The sequence below is a fragment of the Microtus pennsylvanicus genome, chromosome 15 (assembly GCF_037038515.1).
Source record: "Microtus pennsylvanicus isolate mMicPen1 chromosome 15, mMicPen1.hap1, whole genome shotgun sequence".
NCBI classification, from domain to species: Eukaryota; Metazoa; Chordata; class Mammalia; order Rodentia; family Cricetidae; genus Microtus; species Microtus pennsylvanicus.
In genome coordinates, this window is record NC_134593.1 from 203,704 (window position 1) to 224,016 (window position 20,313).

General features: G+C 45.0%; 1 protein-coding gene and 1 pseudogene across 1 annotated transcript; one reads left to right on the forward strand and one right to left on the reverse strand.

Annotated features, from left to right (window-relative positions):
- Positions 1-6,891: 6,891 nt before the first annotated feature.
- LOC142835901 (glyceraldehyde-3-phosphate dehydrogenase pseudogene) lies at positions 6,892-8,145 on the reverse strand (annotated as a pseudogene).
- A 10,990-nt stretch (positions 8,146-19,135) lies between these two features.
- On the forward strand, positions 19,136-20,077 carry Or10g3 (olfactory receptor family 10 subfamily G member 3). Its single transcript, XM_075949571.1, has one exon. The coding sequence runs from the start codon at positions 19,136-19,138 to the stop codon at positions 20,075-20,077; it is 942 nt and encodes a 313-aa protein (XP_075805686.1).
- Positions 20,078-20,313: the final 236 nt, after the last annotated feature.

Consider the following 20,313-nt stretch of genomic DNA (forward strand, 5'->3'; position numbering starts at 1 on the left):
TGCCTGCTAGCTTATGCCTCTAAATAATTACACAGACACTGTATTCTTTTAAACACTGCCTGGCCCATTAGTTTCAGTCTCTTAACCCATTTCTAAAATCTATGTAGCTCCACGAGCTGGCTTACCAGGAAAGATCTTAATCTGCATCTGTCTGGAGTGGGAGAACCATGGCGACTCCTTGACTCAGCTTCTTTCTCCCAGCATTCTGTTCTGTTTACTCCGCCTACCTAAGGGTTGGCCTATCAAATGGGTCTAGGCAGTTTCTTTACTAATTAGAAATCACTCCCACATCACCCTGGGGCTGGAAAGATGGCTCAGTGGTTACGAGCACTGGTTACTCTTCCAGAGGTCCTGAGTTCAATTCCCAGAAACCACGTGGTGACTCACAATCGTCCATAATGAGATCTGGTTCCTTCTTCTGGCCTGCAGGCAGACGTGCAGAGCACTGTGTACATAGTAAATAAACTGAAGAAGGACGTTAGCTCAGAATTGAGTATGAAAGAAGGTTATTTATTTAGGGGTAGAGTCACAGATCACAGTCCTCTGCTGGAAAGGAAAACAGCAACTGAATCCCGCAGCCTGAAAAGAGGCCTGATGTGCACTTTACACTTATAAGAGGCCACACCCAAGTAAGCAAGTAACTGAAAGGTTACTGGTGGTAGGAATTCCTACAGCAATAAACAGATCTTTTTAAAAAGAAAAAACAAAAAATAATGTGCTTAAGAAAGAAAGAAAGAAAGAAAGAAAGAAAGAAAGAAAGAAAGAAAGAAGAGGAAGGAAGGAAGGAAGGAAGGAAGACTCCCCCATTCTAATGGATTAATATAGTAAAAATGGCCATTCTACCAAAAACAATCTACAAATTTAGTGAAATCCACATTAAAATTACAACAATTCTTGACAGAAATTGAAAAACTATTTTTAGCTTCCTATGGAAACACACAAAACCTAGGTGAGCTAAAACAATCCTGACTAATAGAACTGCTGGAGGTGTCACTATCCCCTGTCTCAAACTGTACAACAGAGCTATAGTAATAGAAACTACATGGTATTGGCACAAAAACAGACGTGTTAATTAATGGAATAGAATTGAAGACCCAAACATGAATCCACACACCTATGGATACCTGATTTTTGATAAGGAAGCCAGAAATACACAAGGGAAAAAAGAAAGCACCTTCAACAAATGGTGTCGGTCTAACTGGATGCCCACATGTAGAAGAATGCAAACAGACCCACACTTATTACCCTGCACAAAACTCAACTCCAGGTGGATTGAGGACTTCAGCATAAGGGCAAATACACTTGAACCTGATAGGGGAGAGAGTGGGGACTAGCCCTGAAATCATTGGCACAGGAAAAGTCTTCCTGATCAGAACACTGTTGGCACAGGCACTAAGATCAACAATTCATAAATGGGATCTCACACGACACTGAGTTTCTGCATAGCAAAGGACACTGTCATTCAGACAAAGAGGCAGCCTACAGACTGGGAAAAAGATTTTTACCAACTGCATATCTGATAGAGGACTAAAATTCAAAATCCATAAAAAACTCAAAAAAACTAGATATCAAGGAAGCAAATAACTCAATTTAAAATTGGGGTACAGATCTAAACAGAGAATTCTCAAAAGAGGAAGCTCAAATGGCTAAGAAATACTTAAATATTCAACATCCTTAGTCATAAGGGAAATGCAAATCAAAACTCCTTTGAGATTTCATCTTATACCTGTCAGAATGGCTAAGATCAATAAAAGCAAGTGGCAGGTTCATGCTGGCAATGATGTAGAGCAAGAGGAACACTCCTCCCTCCGCTGCTGGTGGAACTGCGAATGTGTGCAGCCAGTCAGTCTGGTGGTTCCTCAGGAAGGGGGAAATTGATCTGCCTCAAGATCCAGCTATATTACTACTGGACAAATACCCAAAGGATGCTTCATCCTACCACAGAGATGTTTGGTCAAACTTGTTCATTGCTGCCCTATTCAAAATAGCCAGAAAACAACCCAGATACCCCTCAACAGAAGAATGGATAAAGAAAATGTAGTGTATTACACAATGGAGTATTACTAAACCATTAAAAAAGTAAAATCATATAGTTTTAGGTAAATGCATAGAACTAGAAAATATCTTCTGAACAAGGTGACCCAGATCCAGAAGGACAAATAGGATTAAATATTAACTTATAGGTGAATATTAGCTGTTAAGTCAAAGATAACCAAGCTACAATGTGAGAATCAGAGCTTAGGTATAGAGTAAGGAAATAGATGGTACAGCAAATCTGTAGAGGAATGTGTTACAGAAGTGCTGCAGGGATAGCCTGACTTATCTGGAAGACAGGGTATACTTGGATAGAGCCACAATAGGATAGCTCTGGAGGGGTAAAGCCACATAGGACAGCTCTGGGGGTGGGGGTAGAGCCACAATAAAAGAGCTCTGGAGGGGAAGAGCTGCAACAGGAGAGCTCTGGAGGGTAGAGGTGCATCAGGAGAGCTCTGGAGGGGGTAGAGTCACAACAGGACAGCTCTGGAGGGGTAGAGTCACAACAGGAGAGCTCTGGAGGGATAGAGTCACAACAGGAGAGCTCTGGAGGGGTAGAGTCACAACAGGACAGCTCTGGAGGGGTAGAGCCGCAACAGGACAGCTCTGGAGGGGTAGAGTCACAACAGGACAGCTCTGGAGGGGTAGAGTCACAACAGGAGAGCTCTGGAGGGGGTAGAGCCGCAACAGGACAGCTCTGGAGGGGTAGAGTCACAACAGGACAGCTCTGGAGGGGTAGAGTCACAACAGGACAGCTCTGGAGGGGTAGAGTCACAACAGGACAGCTCTGGAGGGGTAGAGTCACAATAGGACAGCTCTGGAGGGGTAGAGTCACAACAGGAGAGCTCTGGAGGGGTAGAGTCACAACAGGACAGCTCTGGAGGGGTAGAGTCACAACAGGACAGCTCTGGAGGGGTAGAGTCACAACAGGACAGCTCTGGGGGTGGGGATAGAGCTGCAATAGAACAGGTCTTGAGCGGGGGGGGGGGGGGTGTAGAGCTGCAATAGGACAGCTCTAGAGGCTGGAGTTGCAGTAGGACAGCTCAGCCCTGAAGGAAATGTGTTCTGACTATCGGGAAGCCAGGCTACCTGAAGCTGGGGTGTGGTGGGGGATGGTCTCCCCGTAGAATATAGGGATCCTGCTCGTCTCCTGGAGAGCCACTACAGCTGAGTTCTGCTCTGCTCCCTTAACAGAGCATTCTTAACAGAGCTATCTGCTTCTCCGGCCCAAGATGTTTATTCTGCTAATACTCTGCTGAAAGAAAGGCCCCTGCAAAAATGTGATCTCCTCAGGCTCTGAAGAAAAGTTACTTTTTCCTATCTGGCCTTATTCAATCCCGCTTAAGGAACATCCTAGCAAAGTTCTGTTCCGCTCCACCTTGCTGAAGTTCCCTAGTGAGCATCTCAGCAAGGTTCTTCAGCTCAGTCTCCTAAGGGACGTCCCAGCCAGGTTCTTCTTTTGAGAAAGAGATTTATTTGGAAAGGAGGAATCTAGGAGAGTGGCTGCCTCTGCCAGGGAGGGATTAAAGCCACTCTTAACTGAAGGGGTGGAGAGGCTTATATAGGGTTTCTTAGGTGCAGAGTTTTCCCAGGGAGAAGGGGGATAGGTTAGTTTTTCCCTGCTCAGGGATTGGTCAGTTTAGCTGGCCAGGGGCAGAGATGGCTCTGACTTCATGGCCAAACAGTGTTTCTTTCACTGGTCCTTTTTAGCTTTTTGGCTATAATCTTAGGACTGGGGCATATTCTTTCACTGACTCTGATTCTAGGGACAAAGTGTGTTTCTCTGACACTAGTTTCAGAGCCAGGGCACAAGTCTTTAGTCCTGGGTTCAGGGATAAAGATGTTTCTCTTCCTGGCTCAGGTCTCAAACATAGGTTGTATTTCTTTCTCTGACTCTGGGTGCAGAGTCAGGGTGCTCAGTGATTGGTCGGTTTTCTGCTCCACTTGTCTCTTTTACCCTACAAGATCTTCGTAGGAAACAGAAATAGAATAGATGGTTATGGATAGATGATGGAGGCTAGAATGGGGAGGAAGATCAAGGGGGAGAAGAAGAGGAGAGAGGAATGGGGAGGAAACACAGAGAGAAACAGCTAAAATTCAGGCTCATTTGATGGGTTGCATGAAAACCTAATACAATAGAAGCTTCCTAAAATAAATGCATATATGAAGATCTAAATGAAATCACCAAATAATGGGGGGAGACAGTCCTAGCTGGCCTTCTCTTGTCACCAATGACACTTCCAGTACCAGAAATAGGTTATATCTAATTGAGTTTTTGACCAAAGGGCTACAGTGGGAATCCCCAAACAACCCAGGCTCTTGCCAAGACTATAAGTTGCTCTCCACAAACTGATGGCCAGGCCCCATTGCTAAAGAAAACACCTACACACTTATTGAACATGGAGAAGTAGAGTTGGTGCCTACATAGAGCCTTCACCCCATGTTCTAGCATCTTGGGCACAGGAAGATTCTCTGCTTGCTACCAAAAGAGAAACTTAAACACCAAGCCAGCCACAAACCCTTTATCCACTGTAGTGTCCTTCCTGTAAGATATGCTAGGGCAATGGTGTTACAGGGCTTATGGGAGTAACAAATCAAAATCTATTTTTGACTTAAGGTCACTGCATGAGATAGGACCCGTATCTGGTAGTGCTTGGGTTACCAAGAACCTAACACTAGATAATAGCCCAGGGACTTAGGATAAAACCCAGTAATGCTGATCTAAAAAAGAAAATGTAGTGATAAAATGACTCCTGATGCTATCCTGATATACTCCTAGATCAGTGCCTTGCTCAGTCATCATCAGGGAAGCTTCCTTCTGTCACAGATAGGAATAAATACAGAGACCCACAGCCAGACATTATGTAAGGAGTGAGAGATCTTGAAAAACTCAGCCTTAATTAAATGTCTCTCTCAGACCCTTCCCTTGGGGTTCAGAGAATCCCATGGAAGAGGATGGAGGACATCAAGGAAACAGTGTCCTCTAGACGCAGCGGGACTGATGCACGTATGAGCTCAGAGACTGGGGCAGCAAGCACAGGGCCTGCATGGGCCTATACATGATGGGGTCCCAGAACTGAAAGGGAAAGCAGATACCAGCTGCAATCTCTAACCTAGAACATACCCCTTACTGAAGCCATATCACAGAGGTACCTGCACATCAATGCTTATTCCATCACAATTCACACAATTCCCAGCTGTTAAGTTAGGTGTCCATGCTGAAGAAACTATAGTATGGGTAAACAATGGAATTTACACAATCACAAAGAAGGAAGTTGTGTCAAATCAAGGAGCGTAGATGAGACTACAAATCATCACATTAAAGGAGTTAAGTCAATCTCAGAAAGACAAATAAGTTATGTTTTCTCTCATTTATGGTTTCTAGATGAGCCGGTGATGGTGGTACATACCTTTACTCCCAGCACTTGAGAGGCAAAAGCAGGCAAACATCTTTCAGTTTAAGGCCAGCCCTGGTCTACAGAGTAAATTCCAGACCAGTCAGGGATGCACAGAGAAACACTGTCTTGAAAAACAAAGCAACAAAAAAAAGATACGAAGTGTGAACTCATGGAGATGAAATAGCTCTATACTGAAAGATGAATTGATCAAAGAAGAAATCAAGAAAGAAATTTAAAAAATCCTGAAACTAAATGATAATGAAAAGGCAATACAACAAAACCTCTGGAACACAGCATTTCTACCTGGAAATTTATAGCCCAAGAGCCTACCACAGGTGAGCCAGCCCTGCAAGCATGAAATCAGGAGAGCTGCCCCTGCCACTCACTCATACTCCCCTACAGCAGTCTGGAGAGAGGGCCCTGTACCTTCCCTCAGCAAAGCAGTAGAGCTGGCCTGGCTATATGTGTGGTGATATTTTGTTTGTGATCTAACAAAGCTTGCCTGAAGATCAGAGTGCGGAGTTAAGCCACTAGTTAGCCATAGAGGCCAGGCAAAGGTGACACACACCTTTAATTCCAGCATTTGGGAGGCAGAGGCAGATGGATTTCTGTGAGTTCAAGTTCACCCTGGGCTACTCAAGATTGATCCAACCTGAAAGAGAAACAGAGTCAGGTGCTGATGACTCATGTCTTTAATCCCAGTATATGGGAATCACGTTCCTTTAATCCCAACACTAGGAAGGTGGAGATGGGAAGGGTATGGCTGGGCAGACAAGAATATAAAGCAGGCAGAAGAGAGGAATATAAGGTGGAAGGAGACAGGAGCTCAAGACATTCAGTCGGAGAACTTTTAGAGGCAGGGACCTAGATTAGATAGTTACAGTTACAATCCTCTCATATCTTAGCCAGGGCATATTAGGAACAAGACTCAGACTCTCTGGGATAGGACAGCTATTGGCACAATCTCTGTAATTGTCCATTACCTATGGCCTGGACCTTTAGAATGTTCTTGCTTGCTGTTGTTCCTGTTGGTTGTAGTTTCCTCTTCGCTTATGTTATCACCTTTTCTTTTTCCTACACAATACTTGATACTGGTTCTTATTGTAGATCATTTTATGTTAGGGTTAGAACCTTCTTATTTAGAAAAAAAGGGGAAGTGTTGTGGGATTTCAATCCGTTTAGCCAGTGACTTTTAGCAAGCCCTAGGGTGTGGTCTTGTCTTGCATATGACCACTTAAAAGCTGAAGGAAAGGATACTCTCTCACTTTCATACTTGGGAAGGTGGACCCCAGTTCCCCTGGGCAGAACAACAGGACACAGCAGCTGGATCGCAGAGGTATGTAATCTGTATCAGTGAATATTTATCCCCATTTTTTTACCTAAATAAATTCTTGAGACCCTTTAATAGACTCACCTGGTTTCACTTAACAGATATCCATTTTTTAGGGGTGCAATGAACTTTATTGATGGTATTCAAGAGAGTAGGGCTCCCTAAGCCCCCTCCTGCTATTCTGGGGGTCTGGGATGGAAACTGTGAGGGAGATGCTCAGTGTTAAGGGTTAGTTAGGACAGGGACTGCTCAGCAGCCGAGGACCTCTCTCTTGCTGTGTCCTTGCTGGGATGGGTGGTCCAGGGCAGGCTTCTTACTCCTTGGAGGCCATGTAGGCCATGAGGTCCACCACTCTGTTGCTGTAGCTGAATTCATTGTCGTACCAGGAAATGAGCTTTACAAAGTTGTCATTGAGAGCAATGCCAGCCCCAGCATCGAAGGTGGAAGAGTGGGAGTCACTGTTAAAGTCACAGGAGACGACCTGGTCCTCAGTGTAGCCCAGGATGCCCTTTAGTGGGCCCTCGGATGCCTGCTTCACCACCTTCTTGATGTCATCATACTTGGCAGCTTTCTCCAGGCGGCATGTCAGATCCACGACGGACACATTGGGGGTAGGAACGTGGAAGGCCATGCCCGTGAGCTTCCCGTTCAGCTCTGGGATGACTTTTCCCACAGCCTTGGCAGCGCCAGTGGATGCAGGGATGATGTTCTGGGCAGCACCATGGCCATCTCGCCACAGCTTCCCAGAGGGGCCATCCACAGTCTTCTGGGTGGCCGTGATGGCATGGACTGTTGTCATGAGTCCTTCCACGATGCCAAAGTTGTCATGGATGACCTTGGCCAAGGGGGCTAAGCAGTTGGTGGTGCAGGAAGCGTTGCTGACAATCTTGAGGGAATTGTCATACGTGTCATGGTTCACACCCATCACAAACATGGGGGCATCGGCAGAAGGGGCGGAGATGATGACCCTCTTGGCCCCACCCTTCAAGTGGGCCCCAGCCTTCTCCATGGTGGTGAAGACACCGGTAGACTCCACAACATACTAGGCGCCAGCATCCCCCCATTTGATGTTGGCGGGATCTCGCTCCTGGAAGATGATGATGGCCTTCCCGTTGATGACAAGCTTCCCATTCTCAGCCTTAACTGTGCCTTTGAACTTGCCATGGGTGGAGTCATACTGGAACATGTAGACCATGTAGTTGAGGTCGATGAAAGGGTCATTGATGGCAACAACGTCCACTTTGCCAGAAGTGAAGGCAGCCCTGGTAACCAGGCGTCCAATACGGCCAAATCCGTTCACTCCGACCTTCACCATCGTGTCTCTGGAACGAGGCTGGCACTGCACGAAAAGAAGCGGCTGTCTCTAGAACAGGGAGGAGCAGAGAGCCCAGATATCCATTTTTTATTTGAGAGTTTTATAGAAGTAAGAGAGCTGGATCAGCAGTTAAGAGCACTGCCTGTTCTTCCAAAGGTCCTGAGTTCAATTCCCGGCAACCACATGGTGGCTCACAACCATCTGTAATGAGACCTGGCGCCCTCTTGAGGAAGAGACCTGGTCGGTTGAACTCATCAACTTAGACCATGAAACCCAATAAGGATAAGTTCAAAAGAACTGCCATATATGGGCTGCCCATGCATGCTTCAGCATTGCCAGGGCTTAATTTCATTTTTTTAAAAGAACTTTAGTGGCTGGCTCCTTTACTTCTCTGATCTTTCATCATTTACCCTGATATCTGACTCCAGGTTTTTATTATCAAACCAATAAAAATTCACACTACTGATATGAGTGAGGGAGACCCAAATCTGAAGGCCCACGAGCAGGAGAACTGGCCCTACTTCTAGCTAGCACAGGCAGTGCTGGAGAGCTCTCCCTGGTAGCAATGATGAGGGAAAACTAACAAGCAGGCCAAGTCACCTACCACCCAGGTCATGAACCAGGGCTATAAGATGGCCCAGCCCGCCCCACCATTCACCTCATCTATGAACTGTTGGAGCATGCAAAGGGACAAACCTAGAGACTTTAAACAGCAGGATCTCCATGACACAGGACGACAGAATATCCAAGAGGAGCCCCAGTGAGAGCCCAGTATTGGTGGTGTAGCAGACACCAGAGGCCTCATGTCAGACCTGTGATCGTGGCAATGAGCATTCACAAGTAAAGATGAATGGACTAAAGGCAAAACTGTGTGACTAATGGTCCACACTACAAGTTGCTTCCTTTTTCTGTTTTTGTTTTTGTTTTGATTGGGTTTTGGTTTGTTTTCTGTTTTGTTTCTGTTTTTTAATTTGGTTTTGATTGGGGGAGGTTGCAGGGTAGAGGGCAAATACAAGGATTAAGGGATTGGAATTCATGATGTAAAATCCACAAGAATCAATAAAAGGAAGAAATAAAAATAAAAACGGCAGCAAGAACCTTCCGGAACCCTCCAGATGTAGCCAGTTACCACATCCGAGACGGACCCTAGTTTGGCCGCCCCAGCATATGCTGCAATCTTCCTCTAGGATCCAACAGGACTCACCCTCCCTGCCTAAGTGTCAACACAGGTCCCTCCTATACCACATCAGCCTCTACTCAGCCAGATCCTTCATATTCCTCTCCAGGGTCTAGCCTAGAAATGAGGGGAACTAGAGAAGACTATACTGAATGAGGTAACCCAGTCCCAGAAAGACAAAAATCACACGTTCTCTTTCATCTCAGGCTCTCAGCTCCGAATCCTCAGAAGTGAATACATATCCTGAAGTAACTAAAAAAAACAAGAAAGTAGAAAGGGGCTATTGTTGAGATGGAAGAATGAGAAACAATGGAGAGGGGATGGTGGGGTACAATTGTCTGACCTTGGAAGTGGGAGGGGGACTCTAATTAGGGAGTGGGGAGAACTACAAAAGAGAGGATAAATTAACAGGGATGATGTCTAAAAAGTCATAAGAAATTATACTATTAATCATCTACATTTAAAAATCTGTAATACATATAACTCTGTATAAGTCCTCTTTTGAGTTGTTGGTCAAAGATGTCCAAGAGACTTCCAAAATATTACAGGCAATTGCTGTTGCCCTTGGTTGTCCCCAGATGTGAAAGAGCAGTCCCTGTTTCTGAAGACACAGGACCCAGGCCTCAGAGCCAGGTGCCATGCAAGCTTCCGAATGAGGGAGGAAAACAATGGTCCCTCCCAGCTATGACCAGCATGGCACAATAGCCCTGAGGCTACTGTAGTGGTACACATACCTAGACAGCAACCATAGCCCTGAGGATGCTGTAGTGGTACACATACCTGGTTAGCAACCACAGCTCTCTAATTGGACCTAGAACTGACCTAACAAGAGGGAAATCATGTCTGGTACTAGAATCACAGCCAACTACTTAGGACTAGTGAAGCATGGGTCTTAGGGCAAAACCTACAACCACCGATTGACTAAACCAGCATAACTGCATTCAAAATCTTTGTGCTCACACTCACAGATAAGTGCAGCCCTCAGCATTCATCAAGGAAATGTCTCTTTGCCACAAATGGAGACCACTACAGAAAACCATAACCAATCAAAATGCAGAGTTGTGGAACCCAGTCCCAATGGATACATCTATAAAACACTCCAGTCCCTAAAGTTCAGGGAACATTGTGAAAAGGGAGTTGAAAGATTGCAAGAGTCAGAAGATCGGGGAGCTTCTTGTGAGATTGTGTCTTCTGGGAATGGCAGAAGCTACACCCATGAAGTCTCACAAACACAGCAGCTTAGGCAGCTGAACAAGGACAATAGACTTGCCAAAGTGGACGGAGGAAAGACCAGAGGGCCAAGGAATGCTGAGAGCTAGAGAAATGGTCTTCCCCAAGGTTATCCAAAATACCAAATGGTTAGCCCTGAAAACATATGCACAAATAACATTGTGTAGGGTCTGAGAAAACGCTGAAGGAAGACCCCAGACTCAAATAGTATGTAAGAACAAAGAGCATTCATTATACCCCATTCATGTGGGGTCGTCCGCCTGTACAAAATGGTGCCTACCCCTCCCCAGAGGAACTGTAGGCTCCTTTTAACTATAGTTAAGGGGGTTTCAGGAGTAATTAGACCATCTCAAACTTAATTGGTTAAGCAAGCTGCAGTTACATTAGTATATTTTTAATTGGCTGAGGTTTAGTCTTATTATTTTTGGACACATGTGCACAATCTTGGACATGACTCAGAAGGGGGCTGCTGGGTGCCCTTGAGATACTGTGAGGCTGACTTAGGCCCTCTGTGTTTTCTCTCTTGACCCTTAATGTAAGGGTATAGTGGATAATTGACTTTTGGTTGGGAAGGACACCTGTGTGTCCTTCTCAGAGGACTAAAACCTAAATTCAATTGTAAAAGGACTGAGCAGGTTCTATTTAGGGGGAGGTGGTGGTTTGAGGAGGCGTGACCCCATAGCGCATATATTTGAATGCTTGGTCGTTAGGAAGTGGTGCTACTCGACAGGGATCAGGGGGTGTGACCTTGTTACGTGAGAGGAAGTGTGTCACTGGGGGTGGGCTCTGGGGTTTCAAAAGGTCAAGTCAGGGCCAGTGTCTCTCTTCTTCCTGCTGCCTACGGATCCTGATGTAAAATTCCTCCAGCTCCATGCCACTGCATGCCACCATGCTTCCTGTCATGCGGAACGTAGACTCTGAAACTGTAAACTAGCCTCAGTTAAATGTTTTCCTTTATAATAAGACTTGTCATGGTCATAGTGTCTTCACCGTAATAGAACACTGACAAAAATAGAATGTAAAAATTTATGAAAAAAGAAATCACATTATTTGAAAGAGAGCAGAGGGGGTGTGTGTGTTTGTGGCTTGGAGGAGAGAAAGGAAAGAGGGAAATGGTGTAATTATATCATAATCTCAAGAAATAAAATATTTTTTATTTTATAAATGTGCTTAAAAAAGAAAAACAGGCTGGGTGTGGCTGTGTACATCTTTAGTCCCAGCACTTGGGAGGCAGAGGCAAGTGGATCTCTGTGAATTCAAGGCCAGCCTAGTCTGCAGAGTGAGTTCCAGGACAACCAGGGCTACACAGAGAAATCCAGTCTCGAAAAGAGAGATAAAGAAAACAGCACAAAGGACACGAAGTTAGGAGGGCAGAGGAGGGGGATGAGTCTGGGAAGAACTGGAAAAGCAAAGTGAATATGATCAAAATATATTGTACAAAACTAGAAACTCTCAAATAACAAATAAAAACAAATTTAAATAAACAAATAAATATTAAATCAAAAAAAGATACTCTGTGTGTGAATAGTGGAAGCAGATTTGTCTTGAAGACAAATGAGATTATTGAGAGTGGAAATCAGGAAAGGGGGTAGAAGATACAGAGTAATGTGCTCAATTTTTATATAGTTGCAAAAAACTGAATAAATACATTTAGAGGAAGGAGGGGGCCTGGGATTGGTATGTAAAAATAAGTAAATAAATAGATAAGATTTTAAAAAAGAAATTAACAACGATAGTGAATCTCATAGAGAAGGACTTGAAATATTGTACACAGTGGCCAGCAAGATAGCTTAGGCAATAAAGCCACCAAGTATAATAACCTGACCTTGTTTCCCAGAACCCACAGCATCCTCTGAACTAAACAGACGCACCTGAATATCTGCCCCATACCGTACATATGCACAAACACAACTGTAAAAACGTGTGCAAACACATTTCACATGATACATGGATCAGAAGACCGATAACAACGCCAGGGGTGGAGACCACAACTACAATCCTGGCTACCAGGGAGGTAGAGACAGGAGGATCAGTAATTCAAACTTAGTTTCAACTACATGAGACCCGGTACCAAAAACAAAATAAACTATAACATAAATATCTTAAGTAGCCTGGTGACCCTGAGAGTCAGGCCGTGTTTCTCTTACTCTGTGAAGATCTCTCATAGCAACTTATTCATTCAAAGAAAGTTTAATTCATGGTATGGGACTGTGCTAATAAAAACATTCTTCACCTTTAATAGCCATACTCCTCTCTCCTCCTCCTCTTCTTCCCCTTCCTCCTTCCTCATCCTCCACCTACTCCCACTCCTCATCACCTCCTCCTTCCCTTCTTCTTTGTCCAACTTCAAAATCTGTTTTGAGAGCAAAAGGGAACCACACACATGAGGTCGTCAGGTCCTGAGAAGGCCCTCAGAGCTGGTCCCACCTCGTATAACAACACTGGAGAAAGCTAGAAAGGAAGGAAGTCTCCCAGGAGACAGATTACAGACATGAGAGCTGCCTTCTCACTGGGGTGCTGTTCCCACAGTCCCCACACTGAAGAGCTCACACACATAAGTGCCTCTGGGGAAAACAAAGCAAAAATGGACCGCAGCTGGGACCACCTTCAGTAACAACCTCAATCTTCCCCAGTCCACAAGGAAAGGGAGGAGAAGATCCACAAATAATAAATAACAAATAACTCAAGCTTCAATCAGGCACTGAGTCTTCTCCCATCAGCTCCTCACACTGGCTAGTGCTGACCCCATGGGATGTAGATCTCTCCAGCAAGAGCTTCTCCCAGACTGCAATCTTCAGTGGATGCTGGCACCTCCTGATGAGAGTCACTCACCCTTCCACACCAGCACGGTATGAGCGCCATCTCTGAGTCATCTGGAGCTTGATGGCTAACACAGAGGGGTGCTAAAGAGACAGGACGATGTTCCCAGATACTAAAGTTTCAGAAACAGGCGAAGGTTGGGGCAGAGCCATAAGGCATGTCTCCACTCTGTCACCTCTCAGTTCATTCTTAATGATTGAGCATAATTTCCTTTCTGCTCTCCAACAGTGTTTCCTTCTGCTCTGTTAAATCATGTGACACTACCTCTCCATCTTTCTCCAAAGCTCCTCCTCCTCAGGAGCAACAGTTCACGGCTGTCCTTAGTGTGAGCTGGGAGGGTGAGAGTGTCTTGGTGTCTGAGTGTGTGATCCTGTGTGGCTTTCCTCAGCCTCTTCCCCCAGCTCTGAGAGGTCTCTACCCATAGTCTGAAGATTAGATTAAACAAATGGAATCTGGCTGTGTGTTCATGCATATTTTAAAGGCATAATCCAGACTGTTACTACAGGCTGCATTTTTTTCTTTTTCCAGACTGTTACTACAGGCTGCATTCTTTTCTTGTTTCCTTCATTGTTGTTGTTGTTGTTGCTGCTGCTATCGTTTGTTTGGGTTTTTGGTTTTGGGTTTTGTTAAGAGAGTATCTCACTATATAGCCAGCCCTGCCTAACTTGTAACTCACTTGGTAGACCAGGCTGGCCTCAAAGTCTTAGAGGTCCTTCTGCGCTACGTCCTGAGTGCTGGAATTAAAGGCATGTGTCACCACAACTAGCCCTCAGATTTCATATTCTTTTTGGAATGTGTTAGTCTCTGGTCTCAGATTTCAATACAACACATTTCATTACACACACACACACACACAGATATTCATTTTCATGTAATTCATCTTTAGATTACTTTTGTTTAAAAGCTTTATTGTAAAATTCAGGAAAAGGACAAGAGATGAGGCATTTAAGTAGAGTTAGGAGCAAACAAAAGAAATCCTTGCAAATTAAAGGATGATACAAACATACAAACCAAATATAAAATTGTATCAATATTTGCTAGTGAGAGGGACCCAAATATGAAACTGAGTCTGTGAGTGGCAAACAGTAGGAGTGTGTAATCCCAGTGCCTGCTCCCCAGAGACAGGGAGCAGGAGCGCAAGGCTAAACAGGGCAACATGTGACCCTGTCTCAAAAAAATTAAAACAAACAATTAATGCCACTTTGCGCAGAGCTTATTTCGAGCTAAAGGCAGTTAAGACACCACAGGTGTAAAATGAGCTCCCTGCTCCCTCGCTTCCTCCAAAAGTAGAGCTTAAATTTTCTCATGTAACTGTAACACAAACTGCAGTCCATGAAAATTAAATTGCCTTGAAAGTTTTCTTACATGTGGCTATTTCTATTTCCCTGACCAAGAAGAGAGGACGGCCCATCATTGTAAGCAACATCAACTGGAATATGCAGGTTACAAAGTTGCTACAAAGTTCTCATCTTCCATTAGCCTCCCCCATACTCTTGTCTTCTCCAACTCCCCTAAAAAACCAACTTCCTTTCCTTTATCTAATCACTTCTCCACAAATGCCTTTTGTTAAACTGATGTATATATTCCCAGACCAAACCTTCTTTGGCGCTTCCTTTTTTTCTGTGGAGTCTCATTGTTCATGATGAATAAACGTACTCCCTATTTAAAATATAAATAAGAATGAAGGAAACACTGATGATAAAATAGTAGGTGGTGAAAAGGCATTGGGAATTTTGTAGAGTCACAGCAACAAACATTGATTCTTATTGTAGAACTTGCACATGAGCTGAGGGTGTAGCTCAATCGGTAGAAGGACCTGGGTGAGTTTCCGGTACTGTGTACACCTTGCACAATGGCAATATGCTTAGAGTGTCAGCATGTGGGTGGACGTGGGAATAGCAGAAGCTCAAGCCATAATCAGACACATGAGACCAAGACCAACCTAGTCTACCTCAAAAAAAGTCTAAAAAAAAAACCTACCTAAAAAAGAGGCATTTTGAGGCTGAGAGCTCAGTAATTAAGACCACTGACTACTCTTCCAGAGGACCTATGTTCAGTTCCTAGCAACCACATGGCCCCTCTGTAACCCTAGTTTTACAGGATCTGACACCCTCACACAGACAGATATGCATGCAGGCAAATACCAACATCAAATAAAATTTTTTAAAAAAATACATTTTACTATATCTATGTGTATTTTGAATTTGGAGATTTTTGGCTTCTTTTTTTATGTGGGGTGTGCATGCGTGCATGTACTGTGTGCATGTGCGTGCATGTGTGTGTGTGTGTGTGTGTGTGTGTGAATCTGTGTGTGCCCTATGTGAGTGAGCATGTGTGTGTGTGCATCTGTGTGTGCCCTATGTGAGTGAGCGTGTGTGTGTGTGCAACTGTGTGTGCCCTATGTGAGTGAGCATGTGTGTGTGTGCATCTGTGTGTGCTCTATGTGAGTGAGCATGTGTGTGTGTGCGCGCGCGCATCTGTGTGTGCCCTATGTGAGTGAGCATGTATGGGACCACTCCTCTCTTCCCACCTTGTTGAGGTGATCTCTCTCATTTCAGCTATGCTCTGTACTCCAAGCTATCTGTGCCACTTGCCTGTCTCCTGCTCCCAACTCACCTCTCCTTTTCCTGTCTTCCACCTCGCTAGCCAAGGAAAGCAGAGGTTACACCCGTGCACCAGCCTGCCAGGCTTTTCTACCTGATTTCTGGGAATTGAACTCAGGCCATCAGGTCGCATGAGTACCAGTTCTGTCCACTGAGTCATCTAGGTTTGGAAACAGGATACTAACACCAAGTTAGGCTCTATGACTCTTTTAACTCATTCAAGCTGATGCTTTACTAAATTATTTTTGATTGCTATTTGTGGATATTCGGTAAAGCAGGAAACTTCCAGACAGGCAACAACGAGGCGTGGTTGGAAGCCACACTCCATTACTCACTCATCTGTGAGATTTTTCTGTCATTTAACTTCTAGGGATTATGAGAACTCTACCTGGATGCAAATGATATTATTACTCTGCAAACTGTCTTGTTTTGCTTTGTTTTTTTATTTTATTTTCAACTAAAATGTTTGCTCATGTCTCCAGCCTTTCCTATGACCCCCCTAAAATGTATGGCTTCTTGTTCTTAAATTCTTCTTATGTGTATAAGTATATGTATATGAAATATTATGATTTTTACTACTGCACTCCAATGAGGGAGAGGCTGCAGTGTTATTGTTTCGGTGATGGGGCTGAAATCAGAGTATCGCATATGCTATTGGCCAATGCTCTCCGTGGAGCCAAAATGAGGCTTTAACAGTACTTGGTTTCCTTCCCTTTCTCCCATGCTTCTTCCTTCCTCTTTCTCCTCTTCTCTCTATTCTTCCCTCCTTCATCTCCCTATCTCTGTCCTTGGAAGGCTTTAAATTGTCCAGGGCCGTGTCTGGGGACATTAATAAATTGAAACTACACCATAGAGAGTGGTTGCTCTGTAGATAACAACCTCCATGCTTAAAAAAAATCTATGATAACAGTCATGACCCAGTGGGGATGGTGTTGACAGTCAGAAGGGAAGGAAAGTTTACCTCTTCGTTTTATATTTAACTGAGAAGGAAAAGAAATGGCAGGAAAATTTTGCACCTAAGACTCTGCATCAAATAGACTTCTGGTTTTACAAACAGGACTGTGCCCTTCATTCTTCCTCTTAAGAGGTCCTGTCATCCAAGGAAAGGCTTAAGAAATACTGTTCTCTCCAGATCAGTGAGACTGCGCTGCAGTTCATGCTGAGAATGAACTACCACTCATGAGCAATGGGGATTTCTGCCAAAGAATTACTCTTGTTGGACAGTGGGAGAACATTCCCAGCTGGGGTGTAGTTCATAACTCACCTCCCATAACCCAAGGGCCTAGATTCAATTCTCAGCACTGGGGTTAGAAGGAGGAAGAAGGGAGGATGGAAAGGAGAAAGATGGAGAAGATCAAGAGGAAGAAAAGAAAAGGAAGAGGCAGAGGAAAAGAAGGAAGAGAGGGCGAAGGAGGAGGAGGAAGACAATAACATTCTTTAACAAACTAAAATAGTGTGAAAAGTAAGAATTTAGGGAAATACAGACCCTCTACTTTGAGAGAGACACAGACTTGAGAAGAAAATGGAGGAAAACCCCATCAATAGATCCCCACTGCTACCTAAAGGAGAAGACCAGGCATCCAAGGAGAAAGTGGAAGTGTCCCTTAGATAAAGATCCTGTAATTTACCTGACTAGATGCCTCAGAACTCAAACAGTCCAGATTAAATATGCTGTATCGAACTCCGTTTTCTCCAAAGCTGAGCGATGGTGGCACACACCTTTAATCCCAGCACTCAGGAGGCAGAGGCAGGCAGATCTCTGTGAGTTTGAGGCCAGCCTGGTCTACAGAGTGAGTTCCAAGACAGCCAGGGCTACACAGAGAAACCCTGTCTCCAAAAAATCCCTTTGTTCCCATTCAAAATGAAGAAATATGCATACGGTCCCTAATTTGATGTCGAATAGTGACCAATAAGTGTCCTGTAATAGACTCAGCATTTCAGTCACAGGACCGAGCTGTCTCACTGTTAGCTGAAGTGTTTCTTTGGTTTATCATTCTCTTCAGTATTTAAATGGTGCAAAATGATTTCCCAGAGTTTTACCGAGGGGAAGATATGACTGACCAAGCCTTTCCAGTTGTGAACACATTAACACTATGACTCAGGAGCCCCAGAAAACTAGAACACCAGTGACACCCAGCCCAAAGCTGTCACCTGAGCACACTTAGCCTAGTCAGGAATGCACCACAGGACTCAGGTGGGAGAAGAAGTCCTGCTTGGCTCTTAGAAGCTGGAGAGTGAGTGGAGGGGCCAGAATCTGTAACTCACGAGCGTGGTGTGCTCTTTCTGGAGTAACTCACGAGCGTGGTGTGCTCTTTCTGGAGTAACTCACGAGCGTGGTGTGCTCTTTCTGGAGTAACTCACGAGCGTGGTGTGCTCTTTCTGGAGTAACTCACGAGCGTGGCGTGCTCTTTCTGGAGTAACTCACGAGCGTGGCGTGCTCTTTCTGGAGTAACTCACGAGCGTGGCGTGCTCTTTCTGGAGTAACTCACGAGCGTGGTGTGTTCTTTCTGGAGTAACTCACGAGCGTGGTGTGTTCTTTCTGGAGTAACTCACGAGCGTGGTGTGCTCTTTCTGGAGTAACTCACGAGCGTGGTGTGCTCTTTCTGGAGTAATTCACGAGCGTGGCGTGCTCTTTCTGGAGTTCGGCTGTTGCTGTTTGCCTGTGTTAGTTAGTCGACTTTCTTTTCTTTTCTCTTTATTTTTCTTTTTCTCAGATAGCTAAGGCTGGCCCAGACTCACTATGAGCCTGAGGATGATCTTTAATTCCTGATCTCCCTGCCTCTACCATTCAAGTGTTAGAAACAGAGGAAGCATGAACTATCTATCACACCTAGATTTAGAATGTTTTTACATTTGTGTGATTTTTTAAATAAAAATTTACTGCCACTACATGTTCACTGAAAGAGAACAAAACAGAGATGAAGGGAAATGAAGATATAGTTCAGCAGTAATGTGACTGTCAGCATGAGTGAGAAGAGAGAGAGACAGAGAAAGAGAGAAAGAGAGAGAGAGAGAGAGAGAGAGAGAGAGAGAGAGAGAGAGAGAGAGAGAGAGTAGCTCTGTTACAACACTCCTGGAAGAGAACACAGGTCCCCCATGTGGGTCACATCTCCACAGAACTCCCCACCACCGCCCCAAGTTCCCACAGCCTCCTTCAGTCCCCCTCACCTTCAAATCATCTATGCTCACCCCTGCTTGTCCATCCTCTAGGTAACGTATCTCCCAAAGATGGAAAGAGTCAACCACACACTCTTGACTGAGTTCATCCTGACAGGAGTTCCCCACCCTCCCTGGCTAAGGACATTCCTGCTTGTGTTCTTTTTACTAATCTACATCCTGACTCAGCTGGGGAACTTGCTCATCCTGATCACAGTCTGTGCAGATGCACAGCTCCGTGCACGCCCCATGTACATCTTCCTTGGTGCTCTCTCCATCATCGACATGGGCATCTCCACCATCATCGTCCCCTGTCTCATGATGAACTTCACTCCAGGCGTGAAGCCCATCCCATTCGGGGGCTGCGTGGCTCAGCTGTATTTCTATCACTTTCTGGGCAGCTCCCAGTGTTTCCTCTACACCACCATGGCCTATGACAGGTACCTGGCAATATGTCAGCCTCTGCGTTACCCAGTACTCATGTCTGCTAAGCTGAGTACCTTGCTGGTAGCTGGGGCTTGGGTGGCTGGCTCAATCCATGGAGCAATCCAAGCCATTCTAACATTCCGCTTGCCGTATTGTGGTCCTAACCAGGTAGATTACTTCTTCTGTGACATCCCTGCAGTTCTGAAGCTAGCCTGTGCAGATACCACAGTCAATGAGTTGGTGACCTTTGTGGATATTGGAGTGGTGGTTGCCAGTTGTTTCTCCCTGATCCTCCTCTCCTACATCTATATCATTCGGGCCATCCTGAGAATCCGCACAGCTGATGGGCGGCGAAGGGCCTTCTCGACATGTGGAGCCCATGTAACTATTGTTACCGTGTACTACGTGCCCTGTGCCTTTATCTACCTGCGACCTGACAGTCACAGCGTCCTGGATGGGGCAGCGGCTCTCTTCCCCACGGCCATCACTCCTTTCCTCAATCCCCTCATCTACACTCTGAGGAACCAGGAGGTGAAACTGGCCTTGAGGAGAATGATAGGAGGGCAGAAGACTAAGAGTGAGATCTGAAGAGCCTCTCCTCTACTGAGGAGACACCCCGATTTCAGCTTGGCTTTCGGGAGGTTTCCTTCATGGGTTTTCTTATCCATGTAGATCACAGATTCACACAATGAGATGGAACATGGACGAAGGGGAAGTACAACTTCCTAGCAGTTTCGTAGTTTCCCCTCCAGACAAACAGCTCCCAGCCACCACAGAAGTGGATAGTAACATGCAGTCACCCAACCAAGTTGGCACATTTGCCA